Here is a 14,122-nt window from a genome sequence, read left to right as displayed (position 1 = left end):
TGCTCTCTTTGTCCCTTTATCTTCCCTGGGCTCACACCAACCCGCAGCCCCCAGGCCTGAGCTCACGTTGACCTGCCAACATCTGTCTCTAACCTCAGCATCTCAGTTCAAGACTTCTGACTTCTCGCTCAGTGTTTCTGTTGGTGTACCCTAGCGATGCCTTAACTGAACCCGACAGCCTTGCCCCGAGTTAGCACTTCCTTCTCACTGCTCTGCTTCTGCTAATAGCGCCACTGTTCAGCAGGATTGAAATTATGAGATCAGCTTCCTCCTTCCTCCTGTCTCATAGCGGTCCAGTGTGAAACCTTGCAGACCTCACTCTCGCTTTGTGCACTTTCTGCCTCCACTGCATCTTAAAGAGGCTTTATCACCGCTCCACTTACGTACCGGGATAACTGTAACTTCTGTCTTTCCTCCGGTTTCGCTGTCCACCTTGGGTATCTCATTCCTTTGTAAGGGCATACTTATATAATGTCTTAGAGAATTTGTAGCACTCTCTCTTTTCTACATGATAAAGTATACATTTCTTTGTTTTCAAAGTTCCTACTTCTCAGGTGTCTTCAATGAAGATGTTGATGGTCGTCGTCATCATCATCATCATTATTATTTGAGACAGGGTCTCACTGCATAACCCCCATCTGGCCTGGAAATTACTATGTAGACCAGGCAGGCTGGCCTCGGAGTCACAGAGATCTGCCCGCCTCTGCCTCCCGATTTCTGGGATTAAAGGTGTATGCCCTTTCATTGAGCCAAGCACTACATTACTTGCAAAAGATATAAAGCAAAATTAAAACACACAGCCCATGTCTCCATTAGTCCATTAGAAGAGAAAAACAAAGAAATAAGTAAATACTTGTGAAAGCTCAAAGTTAAAAAGGCTGCATGTAGTAGGATGACAAAATTTAAAACAACCTAAGCCTGCCTGACTGTTTTTTCCTGGGAATTTCCTTTGGTTTCAATTTGGTGATTAACATTTAATATACAAATTTAGCTGAATACCAAATTTTGGCTCCATTTCACAATACCTATATACTCTGTGGCCTTCTGGAACATCTTTTATTACCAAGCCACAGAGAGTTTATAAATAATTCTTCCCCCTTTTAGAAACAGCCATTTTACAAATATAAGTTAAATAACAGCATACAAACATTTTCTTTATTTTTCTAGAATCTAAGGTAACGTAGTTTATCTTTGAAGAATATTATACTTTGTCCATTTCTTCTTTCCCATTCTTGTGTTGATTTTATACATTTTGTTATAATCTCAAAATAGTTTGTATTATTTTTTGCTTTAAATGATCAATTATTTTTAAATGCAACTTAAAAATCTTTATATTTGCCCACACATATGGTATTTACAACTCTTTATCTCGTTAGAATTTTTTTTTAAGTGTATTGGTGTCTGTGTGTAGTACCCAAGGAGGCTAGAATATGCTTTTCGGATCCTAGTGCTGGAGTTCTGGGCAGTTGTCACATGTGATTGGGTGCTGGGGACTGAAGTCACCCCCTCTGAAGAGCAGCCTGGGCTCTCAGGCTGAGCCTCCTTTGCCGCTTGGTGACACAGTCTTTGTGACTATGGACCTGTCCTGCACTGGGGTCACTTCTCTTTAAAGGTCACATAGCAGAGGGCTACTGGCAAGGAAATCCCATCTAAAGGAGATGTTTTCCTCCCCCTCCCCCCATTTTTTTTGTTTTTGGAAAGATGCTTTTGCACGGGATGCACTTCTGCTTGGCCATTCTCATTTTCCACAGTTTAAAAATGCCGTTGATGATGATCATCTTTCCGTAATGTTCCTAAATATGTAGAACGTTTATGATAGATTCTAAATGCATGCTGTGTCCGTTTTCTGTAGGTTGGGTCTGTTTATAGTGACTGACTTTTCTCCTGCTGTGTCCCGTTGATTACGGTATACAACTGAAGTGTGTCCCGTGTGCTGTATTTGATCTCGTTGTACTGACAGCGGGCACACGTTCAACCTTAACCATGCTGCTGTTCACACTTTGTTACAGGTCTGGCTTCATGCACCGTATGAACTTCATCTGTCTCTGTTTGAACACTTCATCGAACTGCTCACAGAGTCCAGGTACTAGCCGGCGCTCAGGCAGTCAGCCGTTCGGTTACAGGAGAGAGCGCCATCTTCCAGCCTGTTAAACTGGCCTTCTCTTACAGCGAGGCTTCCAAGAATGCCAAGCTGATGAGGGAATTCCAGCTCATCCCCAAGCTGCTCCTGACTCTCCGAGACATGTCCTTGTCCCAGCCGACCATCGCTGCTATTAGTAACGTGCTGAGCTTCCTGCTGCAGGGCTTTCCCAGCACCAATGATCTGCTCAGGTAGGTTGTCGCTTGGTTGACTGAGCCAGCGAGGGGAATGCAATTGGGCCCTGTGGTCCCTGTGATGGATGCCAGCTGTGATGTCAGCAGCATGGGAGGGATGCGGTGACCGAGATACAAGGTTTCAGGATAGGAGTTATCAGTCTGCATCCTTACTCCTACAGGCCTGTTAATGCTCAAGGGTGTGTGCCACACACATGCAAACTGGCTCCTGCTTTCCTCTTTGCTCCCTGGCACTCAAAAACAGATGGCACTTTATTGTTGAATACTTAAATGTCTCATGTAAAGTGCAGTGTTATGTTGTTCAAGTACGAAACGGGGCTTAGACTAACTGAAGTGATGGCTCAGTGGGTAACAGCACTTGCTTTGCAACTGTGGGGACCTAAGTTAGCACCCACATAGCAAGCCAGGTGTGCCTTAACCCCATCTGTGTGGGCAGAGAGACAGAAGGCTCACCGGGCCTTGCTGGCTGCCAGCCCAGCTTACAGACAGGAGTCCTGAGTTCCAGAAGAGACCCTGCCCCCCCCCACACACACCATAGGGGCCTACACACACACACACACACACACACACACACACACACACACACACACACACACGTCATATACCTCTCTTGTGCACACGTATACGATGAGTGATAATTTTTCTTTTTCTTTTTTTAACACGAAGGAAGTGTGGAGCCTTTGCTTTTATTCTTGGAGTCCCTACAGAAAGCTGTTTTACTTTTTAAACTTTATAACATTTGAAGCTGGAACTTTAGGATTATTTTGGAGAATTTCAGTTATCTTTTTTGGTTTTTGTTTGTTTGTTTTGCTTTGCTTTGCTTTGCTTTTCCAGACAGGATTTCTCTGTGTAGCTTTGGCTGTCCTGGAATTCACTCTGAAGACCAAACCGGCCTCAAACTCAGAGATCTGCCTGCCTCCCAAGTGTTGGGATTAAAGGCATGTGCCACCACCTCCTGGACCAGTTACTGTTATTACCATTGTTTATTTAGAACTCATCCTGTGGTATGATCACGTAGATGAAATTATCACCAAGCCTCATCAAAGTTTTAACTTTCCCATTTTTCTGTATAACGAAGAAACAAGGTCCTAGAGAACTTCTGCTACTTGTCTCAGGTCACATGGTTAAAAAGTCAATCTGCGTGCGTGCGTGCGTGCGTGCATGCGTGTATGTCCTAGCGTCATTTCTAAAATCCGAGTCCTCAATCACTAGGCGTCAGTGCATTCACACGCCAAAGCGTTTTATCTTCATCAGTCATGCTGTTCAGCTTAGGCCATGCAGGTTAGCGCGCTAAAGAGTCCATGCTTCTGAAAACCTGGATTCTCTCTGGACTTTAGAAACATCATTGTATGTTGTCATTAGGTGTGCAGGCCAAGAGGAAGCAAACTGAATACAGTTACCTAAAGTGCCGCAGAAACCAAACAGAAATGTGTGTGTGTTTGTTTTCTCATTTCTTTGTATTTTGTGGTTTCTGGAAAAGAAAACTGAGAACTTGTTATTCTCTTCTCTATTTAAAGGTTTGGCCAGTTCATCTCTTCTACTTTGCCAACCTTTGCAGTTTGTGAGAAATTCGTAGTTATGGAAATAAACACTGAAGAGAAACCTGACACTGGTGAGTTGACCAAAGAAAAAAGTCAGCTAATAAGTCTACCCACCATATGACACAAATTCGACTGAATTATATGTGAAAATATTATATAACTTGTCTCCTCATATTACTTTTTTTGGCCTTTTCTGGTACATTTATCCTATATCCAATCTACACAATACGCAAAAGTATAGGGTGGCCTAAAAACTTTAAGGGTATGAAATCTCTCCTGATTTTAGATTCGTGGTAGTACACTTCTAGTGTAATTGAAATTACTTGATTTTTAACATTTTGTCTGTTGCTAGTATCATTTCTCTGTTAAGTAAACTATTCAGTAGTCATTGAGAGAAACACCTTTTTACTGGGGTCAGTTTATATAAGTCTCACAAAAAATAATATACTAGTTGTGAGTCCCTGAGTGTGTGAATGAGTAATGTTTAACTTGTTTGGTGTCTTCTTACCTGAAGACACACGGGCCTTTTAAAGCCATTTGTGGTTTTGGCTGCATGATTGAGAAGCACTGAAAGTTTCCTTCCCTCCCTCTCACATCGTTCCTTCTCAGCATGCCTGCATTCTCCATCTGTGGACCTAACAAGTGTTCTGGAAAAATACTACATTGTATATCTGTCATCTGCAACTTCACTATATTAATACAGCCGTTTATATGGCATTTACGTAGTGTTAGGTATCATAGATAAAGGTGATTTCGGGTTTGAAGTTTTGTGTTGATGGCATGCAAATGTGTCACCGTTGTGTGGTAGGTAAGATCTTGAGCGTCTCTGGATATTGGTGTCTGCAAGGGTCCAGTGACACTGAGAGTGCCTGTTCATTGTTCCCATAGCATCACCACTGCTCTTGCCCTATTGCATAAGCAGAAAATTATTGTGCTTCCTGTCAGCTTCTGACAGACAGGAGTGCTGCACGCCACAGTGCCCCGCTGACATGCGCGGCATACATGCGGCACTCAGCTCCCTATTGACAGCTCGTTTGAAACCACCCTGATAGACAACACTGGCTGAGCATTCGTTATATGTTCTGTCTGATCTCACAACAGCCATATGCTGTGACTACTGCTACTGCAGTTTTAGGAGGAAAGAAACTGCCACTCACACAAACATAACTGGGAGGAAATTACCCAAGGTCATTACTGTATTCGAACCAAGGTAGCCCAAACCAATATAAGTTCTTTGGGTCTCTTTGAAACTGAAAATAGGTTTTTAAATATAGTACATTCCATGTATGGTTCCCCTCTCCCAACCGCTCCCAGACCCTCCCCACCTTCCAACCCCCCCCCCCCAATTCCACACCCAATCTTTCTTCTCAGAATACAAACAAACCAAAATGGACAAAACAAACAATAAAAAAGAGCCAGAGAGGAAGCACGAGAAACACATGCAGATGCTGAGACACACACACTGACACACACAGAAAATCACGATGTAGAAGCAAAAGGTCTGTGAGGAAAAAAATAAACCAGAACAAAGCAATGCACAAAGTATTATGAGACAAACAAACAAACAAACAAAAACCTTCAAAAATACAATTACCATTGAATTCGGTTTGTGTCGGCTCCCTCCTGCCGGGCATAGGGCCTGCCCTGAAGTGTGGTATCTCCCATGAGACTCCAATGGAGAAAGCTGTTTTCCTTTGCAATCAGTTGTCAGATGGAGAAGTCTTCTGGGTTAGGGGTGGAGGGTTGTGTGTGCTTCTCTCAGTGGTGGGACCCGTCGGTCCTAGCGCTGTGCAGGCCCTGTGCGTGTTGCCGCAGTCTCTGAGTTCATATGTGTGTCACTTCTGTTGTGTCTAGAAAGCCTTATTTTCTTGGTCCTTCATCCCCTTGGTTCTTACAGACTTTTTGCGGCTTCATCCCTGAGTTCCCTTAACCCTGAGGGGGGAGGCATTTGGAGATTTAGAACTAAGGATTCCAAGACCCTTCACTGTGGAGGAACGCTGAGTGGATGTAACAACTGTCAATAAAGCGCTGTTTAGCCAATCAGCTGGGCAGAAGGAAGAGTGGAAGGCGGGACCTCCTGGAGGAGAGGGATGAGGATTGTCTGTTAGGAGCACAGAGAAACAGTTGACTGCGCAGGAAGAGGAAGGGGAGAATGGCCGGAAGAATGTCTTAGTGGCAGATGCTTGGGGTATATGTATTACATATCAGTTTAGAGTAGTTTGTTTACCTTAGTTTAAGAGAAGCTAAGTATTAGTTTAGTTTCTGCTCAGCGTTGCGCTGGCAGCTTTAGAGTACACTTCAGACTGTGTATTTTATTAGCAATCTTAGGCTGAACCGATACATTTTTAATGTAACACTTAGCTCTCTGTCCATTCTTAAGTTGTGAATCTCTTTATTTGTTCCCAGGAGGGAACTGCAGGAGGACTCTGCTCTGATGGTGGTGGAGGAAGACACTGATGTGTGAGCATAGCAGAGTGTTGTTGGTCATCTCACTGCCCCATTCCTTTAGCAGAACAGTTTGGCTTGGTTTCCCCCTGGCTTTGTGGCCTATCTAGTTCAGGATCTTGGCCACCTGGGCAGGTCGAGGCATAGCTTCCGTCTCACGGAGTGGGCCTTAAATGCAACCAGATAGTGGGTGGTTACTGCTGCAACTGTCTTTGCACCAGCACATCTTGCCAGACAGGCTACCATGGTGGATCACAGGATTTGTGGCTAGCTTGGTGTTTACCTTTCTCCTCTCGTGGTGTGCAGAGTACCTGCCTGTACCATTACTAGTAGTCAGCAGAGGTGAAGGCTCAAGGCAGGCATCAGCTTGATTTTTTTTTTTTTTCTCCATGTTCAGTGAGTTATGTAGGTGTTGTCTTCAATGAAAGGGCCCTACCATTAGTTATGGAGATCAACAGTAATCTTGGCATTTGATTGGGTTGTTTAGGAGTTTCCATGACATGCTTTTGGACAACAACTTTTAAAATAAAACCCATTTTTAGCACTGTAGGTTTCACTCGGTGGTGAGAGACCTAGTTGAGGCTTCGTTCCCCCTGTCCTATGTGGGTCTAATTTAAATTTCTCTCATGTATTTATATATTTTTAAGGAGCTTCTACTGTGTTAGGTTTCCATATGCATCATCAAACGGCCCTTTGTTTTAGTTATCCCTCTCCATATCCCCTCCCCCATCGCACCCCTCCCTCCCCCTCCCCATCTGATCCTGTTCCACATCTTACCTCCTCCCTCTCCCCCTCTGGCAACCCTCACCCTTGGTGCATCAGGAGGGATCTCCCTTAGAGGTGGAAAGAAAAGCTTGTAACACCCCAGCACATGTAAAGCTGAAGAAACATCAATTAGAAAATGAAAATGCTCCAAAAGTTGTTGGAAATAACATAACAGTTTTATCCCAGTTATACAAATGATGCAGGAAAAAATATCACTGTATCCTCTAAATGTTTTGTAGCCATTCAGTTCAGTAACCACAGTAGCGTTGTATTCCTGATGATGGGTACTGCACTAAAGATGTACAAATGGCTGGTTATCTGTTTAGAAGCCAGATCACCTGGGCTGTTTTTGTCATCACTTTGTGCCATTTGAAAGAATAGCTTGTAGATAACATCCATTACCTGTTCACCACAAAATTGTATTGAATATGATATGATACCCCCCAAAATAAAACCAGTAAAGAAAAACAGTATGTGATGGCTGTAGAAAACCTCAGTGCGAACGTTAGCCTGGGAGCTTCTCTCAGATGGAGCTCAGGGTTTTAAGCTATATTTGAAAACTAGGGGACACAGAGTTATTAGAAAGTAAAAAAAAAAAAAAAAAAACTGGGCGTGGTGGCACACGCCTTTAATCCCAGCACTCGGGAGGCAGAGGCAGGCGGATCGCTGTGAGTTTGAGGCCAGCCTGGTCTACAAAGTGAGTCCAGGATGGCCAAGGCTACACAGAGAAACCCTGTCTCGAAAAATGAAAGAAAAAAAAAAAAAGATTTGTAAGAATTTTTTGAGAGTTTTAATATTGTGTGTATATTGTCAGTTTATAAGAAGTGATTCTTGCAGCATTAGCTTTGTGGTACCCTTTTCCTCATACTTTTAATTGCTTAGAAGAGGGATTCTTGAGTCTCTTTTGTTAACTTGAAGCATCGTAATGAGTGAAGCAATAAATTCACTTTTTTTTTTCCCCAGGGGGAGTGGGAGTCAGGGACTCTGACTTTGTAGCTCTGGCTCTCTGAACCTGGTGCATAAGCTAGGCTGCCTCTCGCTTCAAGTGCTGGGATTAAAGGATGCAACATTCTACCCAGATAAACTCACTGTTTTTTGTTTTTTCACTCTGTAGCCCTGGCTGGCCTGTAATTCACTTTACAGATGTGACTGGCCTTGAGCTCAGAGATGCCTGCCTGCCTCTGCCTCTAGAGCGCTCGTTTAAAAGCATCTGTGATCATAGCCAGCTAAATCCACATTTCAAGGCCACAAACCAAACAAGTAGAAGCATAAAACCACAGTGGAGTTCAGGCGGGGCCTCAACGCCAGCAGAAATGGAAGTGTGGGGAGTGAGCAGCCACACAGCTTTCCCATGGTGCAGCATGCCTGGCACTGTGGGCTTCTGGAAGCTTTTGTCCAGTTTCTTCTCTGCTTTTGTGTGGACTGTGCCTCGTTCTGAGATATACAATGCCAACTTTGCTTTATGTCCTGTATTTGTTGAATAAACTAGTGATTCCTATTTTCAAACTTTAAAATACAGTCTCAACACAAAACATTGCTCTCATCACAAAGAGACTAAGAGAAAGTTTATTCTTGAGGTAATAACAAGTGACCGTGGCCTGGGGACATAGGCGTTTCCCCCAGGGGACATGCTTCAACGTGGAAATGTTTCATGGAGGTTTTATAGTTACAGAACAAAAGCAAGTGGATTTTTTTTCAGATACACCAGTGGAAGCCTTGGGTAGCAGGAGAACATCTGCCACAGGGTCAGAGGTCATCTTGAGGATTCTCTTGAACTGTGGCTGGGGAAAGCTCGCGGGATGCTGAGTTCATTCATTTCAGATAGCTGCAAAGGCCTTAGAAGAGAGGATAATGAGTGTAGGGCCACCTGGGTCTGCATCTGCAACAGTCCGAGCCTTCATAATTGGGAAGTTCAGCCGCATATATCGACGCTTTAATGTGGATGTTGCCTGTTCTAGGTCCTTGAGTCCTACAGTTACCCGTGTCTTTAAAGAAAGAGGAAGTTGAGGGCCTACCTGGGAAACTGAGGTTCTAAAGGAGCAATTGTTTTTATTTGTACAGGTGATTTTGTTGTTTTGTTTTGTTTTGTTTTTGTTTTTGTTTTATTTTTTTAAGGCAGGGTTTCTCTGTGTAGCCTTGTCTGTCCTAGACTCGCTTTGTAGACCAGGCTGGCCTGGTGATCCACCTGCCTCTGCCTCCTGAGTTCTGGGATTAAAGGCGTGTGCCTCCACGCCCGGCTTATTTATACAGTTTTAATTGATGGTTTCCTCCTGTTGAGGAAGAGAAGAAAATATTAGCTAATATAAAGAGGACAAAAGTCTTCATTGTCGCTATTTTTGATCGTATTGGAGGTATAAATTGAACAATTGTCAGGGTTCTAAAGAGAAATTTATCTTGTTCATTTTCTTGTCTGCTATAGTGGAAAGACCTTCTTTTTAAAAAAGGTTTCCCTGGAGATTTCAGAGAGGCAGGTTGGGTGTTTTATCTGTTACCTCTGAGGTATTTAACGTGTGTGTTTCCTTTCAGGGGCAGAAGAAGAGTTTGGCGGTCTTGTGTCTGCTAACCTTATACTTTTGAGGAACAGGCTGTTAGACATCTTGCTGAAGCTCATTTATACATCTAAAGAAAAGACAAGCATTAACGTGCAGTAAGTGAAACCTTTTTTAGAATTGATAGTCCTAGCCAGGCTGTGATGGATGCACATCTTTAACTCCAGCACTTGGGAGGCAGAGGCAGGTGCATCTCTGTAAGTTCAAGGCCAGCCTGTACGTAGTGAATTCTAGGACAACCAGGGCTATATAGTGAACAAGAAAGAAGGAAAGAAGGAAGAAAAGAAAAGAAAGAAAGAGAACTGATGGTCCTGTATGCTGTTACTGGTCACTTCCTATCAAGTGGGATGAGACTTCTGTAGACTTGAGTGGATCGACTCAAACCCTGAAATTGATAGTATCTCAAAGATGAGGCTCAGGCGTATTTGTCTAATAAGAAATCTGAGTTCCAGAAACGCATTCCATTTCATTGACGCCGTCTGCCTTTGAACAGGGCTTGCGAAGAGCTGGTCAGGACGCTGGGTTTCGACTGGATCATGGTGTTCATGGAAGAACACTTGCACCCCACCACAGTGACAGCTGCCATGAGGATCCTCGTTGTCCTGCTGAGCAACCAGTCCATCCTCATCAAGTTTAAGGAAGGGCTCAGTGGTGGAGGGTGGCTGGAGCAGACAGACTCCGTCCTGACTAACAAAATCGGGACTGTGTTAGGTAAGAGACTTGAGGGGTTGTTGTGTAATGAGTGTGCACTTCAGTGCACGTCACAGCCCTTGGGAGTTGTGACTTTTACTAACAACATAAAGGAAACCTTACAGTTCCGAGTTCAAACCAACACCAAAGGTAGGATTTTAAGACATGGAAACTCGGAGAACTGGTTGTGCTTTTGCTATGACATACAACCTTTGACCTTTAACCCAGTGATCATCAAGTGACAGTGGCGCTGTTCGTGTCGGTAGCTATCCATTCGCTGTGTGACTGGGTGAAGCGTTAATGTATCCTCCACATCTCACAGAAGGTGTCACTAGGCTGCAGTAACACAGCTGGGAGGTGTTGTAATTTAAGCCTCATTGACCCATACATATATGACGGTGTCTAAGCCACACGGTCACTCTGATTTAGAAATGAGATGACGTATGCGTAAGTGTAGTAAATTGCTGTGCAATTTTTTCGTCATTAGAGTATATTTTAGACAATTAAGTCAAACTGAACAATTGATTAAGATACATGTACTTAAAAGCAACCTAGATGTAAATTGTGCTATTATTATGTTAAATAATACTTATTCTTATCCCCAAACAAAATTGAAAAAAAAAATGCAAATCTCCCTTTGAAACTTTGGTAGCCTCAGAGTGCAAGTCAGTCATTCGTCAGTGGCATCTGTTCACAGCAGGTTTCTACTGGGCTCTTGGCTGACATTTGCTCTGCACTGAGCGCTCTACTAGGATTGGGGTGGCCAGAGGACTGTGCTTGGGTTGTACCTGGAAACTGTGTGTAATCCAGGACTCCTATAGACACAGGATTGGTAGATATGTGCACGTTCTTAGCCACAGTAGTGGCTCTCTTCTCTCTGTCTCCTGGCACAGCCTCAGAGGACAGTGGGTGACCCACCCAGCTTGTGGGGACCATAGCCACAGTGGGTGCCTTTCTCACACCTGGCAGCCTTCTGGCACAGTGCAGATTGCGGTGTGTGAGGAAGTCGGGGGTTTTTTCTTCATTTAGTCTGAAATCTGAATCCATATATGATTTAAGGTCACAAGTTTATAGTGACTTTTGAGGACAAATGAAATGTATTAATTACTTTGACCGCTTGTAGTTCCACACATAGCATCTTCTGTTTGCCCCTGGTTCGCTGCATTCTTTTGGAAGCATGAGCAGGACGTTGCAGCTCTTCTGAGCTTGTTACACAGTGAGAAGCATTTGTAGACTTGTACCTGGTTATCCCAGCTCTCCGTCAGAACCTGTGTGCTAATGAGCAGTGGTGCAAAGTCAAACCGATGGTGACAGAGTGGGCTAAAGGGGGTCAGCCTGTGGCAGCCAGCTGGCTTTCCGTGTATAGGTTCAAAACAGGTGTGCCCCACCTGCCCAGCTGAGCCCCTTTCTGTTTCTGACTCTTTCTGACTTCTCTTCTCTTAGGATTCAACGTGGGCAGGAGTGCCGGTGGGAGATGCACAGTCAGGGAGATTAACCGGGATGCCTGCCATTTTCCTGGCTTCCTGGTTCTTCAGTCTTTCCTTCCTAAGCACACGAATGTCCCTGCCCTCTATTTTCTCCTCATGGCCTTGTTTCTGCAACAGCCAGTGAGCGAGCTGCCTGAGAACCTGCAGGTCAGTGTGCCTGTCACCAGCAGCCGGTGTAAGCAGGGTTGCCAGGTAGGAATGGCCTAGTAGGTGCCACTGTAAAACATGTAAAGTCTGTTGCTTCTGACAGTTAAAGTTTAATTTGGGAATTTAAAAACCCTGTACATTTGCTAGGCAATTTTCCTAAAAAGACATCCTTTGTCGCCCATTTGCCTTCTTTCTTTATGGTTGTTTTATATGACTGTCCATGCATGAGCACTTTGGGTGGCATTAATTGTGATCTAAAGGATTGTTTTGAGTAGCCCAAGTTCACCTAGAAATATGATTTCATTTCCAGAGAATTAAAATTGAAGGGAGGGCCTGGGAGATGGCGAATCTGTGAGGTGCTTAAGAACCTGGGTTCAGACCCCAAAGCCCAAATAAGAAGTCACCACTGCTGCATATGCTTGTGACCCCAGCCCTGTGGGATGGGAGTGGGTGACCCCGGGAGCTCATTGATGATCTCTAGCCAAATTGGTGAAATTCAGGTTTCATTAAGAGACTTTGTCTCAAAACATGACAATGAGGGAAGGATAGATGGTGATCAAGGATGTCAACCATGAGTCTTCATACACATCTGCTTATCCTGTGTATGGGGCACGTTCACACAGACAGACAGACAGACAGACAGACAGACACACACACACACACACACACACACCACATATACACTAAAAAGAGTAGGTACAAGTTTTGATTTTAAAAATATTTTTAATTTCTTAATAATAAAGAACAGCTACATTTTCAGGAAACCAGCAATGCTTTATTTGAGTTGTCATTGAAGACTATTAAAAATGCTTATATTTGGGGCTTCATCTTTAGCCTTTAAATTCAAATTTGCTTCCATCCTATGCCAAATGATATTCAAATCACTTTCAATATTTGACCAAGCCTTTTCCATGAAATCTTAAGTGGTACCCTTACATTAAACAAAGGTAAAGACTTCTGCTTAGCAGAATTTGGCTTCCCAGGAACTTTGAATCACATGGCACCATAGCCATAAGTGTAAGGTAAAACTGCCCATCACTTCATCTGTTTTGTGAACTCTTACTTGTAAGTAATATGAATTTGAGTCATTGGAGAGTGAGTTTACTGTGCTCATTTAAGCTTCTTGCTGAAGACTGTCGCGTTAATAATTTAATCTTTTGCAAATGCATGCGGGGCTGGGGCGGGGGGCATAGTTTTTTCTAGGGAAAAACAAGGCTGAGACGGAAGAGAATGATGGTACATTACCACAGGCGCCGAGGTCTGGCACAGTCAGGAGGGTTACTAGTGATCTCTTTGTCATTAAACAGTTAAAGAGAAAAGAAGAAAGAAAATAAAAGGAGTTTCAAAAAATTTTTAGAGTATTAGAATTTCTAAGGATCTCCTCTAGGGGCGGGAAAATGACAATGACTGGCCGTTGCTCATTCGGTCTGCAGTTTGATTTGGATTCCATCTGGACTTTCATCTTCGGCGTCCCCGCCTCCAGCGGAACGGTGGTCTCCTCCATCCACAACGTGTGCACAGAATCTGCTTTCTTACTCCTCGGGATGCTGCGCACCATGCTGAACTCAGTGAGTTACTGAAGCCGCAGTGCTGGGCCCTACAGTCTGCACAGCCTGCGCGCAGTGCTGGCTGCCTTATAGCCCAGGCCTGGCGTTATTTACCATAGCTGTCTGTTTCCTTGTGGCTCTAGACCCCACCCTGTTTTCTTAGCTCTAAAGTAAGGACAGAAGGTAAGACCCCACACCGTAGACGAGGGTGGTGGCTCAAAGGGAGACTGTTGGCCTTGTTTGTGTGAGGTGGGTTTGATTCCCAGCACTTGAGAGACCAGAAACCACAGGCTCTGGAAGCCAGGGTCACTCCCGGTATTCCAGGCCTACTACCTTCCTTCTGCTTCTGTTTCCCAAGTTTAAATGTCAGGTGACAACAGCGTTTGCGCCACAGTGTTGTGAGGATTTAAGGAAGTAATATGTACACTAAATACTTAGAAGAGTGTCCTAAGTACCAGCCAGTGTTACCAATGCAGGATATATCCTAATAGATGCCCATGTGTAACCATGGTGTCCTGAGAATGCTGTATGGTTACATGTTGAGATTCTGAAATTACTCTCATTCAGATGTTCAAACATTAACAGAGCACATTTCCGTTTTCACTTCTTTTTCCTCT

At 43.9% G+C, this 14,122-nt stretch overlaps 1 protein-coding gene across 1 annotated transcript in view; it reads left to right on the top strand.

Moving 5' to 3' along the window:
• Positions 1–14,122, top strand: part of Wdfy3 (WD repeat and FYVE domain containing 3) — a 223,573-nt gene that overhangs the window by 145,230 nt on the left and 64,221 nt on the right. Inside the window, exons 27-33 of the mRNA XM_051170516.1 lie at positions 2,010–2,083; positions 2,170–2,331; positions 3,852–3,946; positions 9,612–9,732; positions 10,128–10,345; positions 11,768–12,003; positions 13,392–13,526. Coding sequence (XP_051026473.1) covers positions 2,010–2,083; positions 2,170–2,331; positions 3,852–3,946; positions 9,612–9,732; positions 10,128–10,345; positions 11,768–12,003; positions 13,392–13,526 — 1,041 coding nt within the window. The remainder of the gene's footprint in view (positions 1–2,009; positions 2,084–2,169; positions 2,332–3,851; positions 3,947–9,611; positions 9,733–10,127; positions 10,346–11,767; positions 12,004–13,391; positions 13,527–14,122) is intronic.

This window comes from Acomys russatus, chromosome 28 (genome assembly GCF_903995435.1).
Source record: "Acomys russatus chromosome 28, mAcoRus1.1, whole genome shotgun sequence".
Lineage (NCBI taxonomy): Eukaryota > Metazoa > Chordata > Mammalia > Rodentia > Muridae > Acomys > Acomys russatus.
The sequence above is the reverse complement of the archived record's forward strand: the minus strand, read 5'-3'. Positions and strand labels throughout refer to the sequence as shown.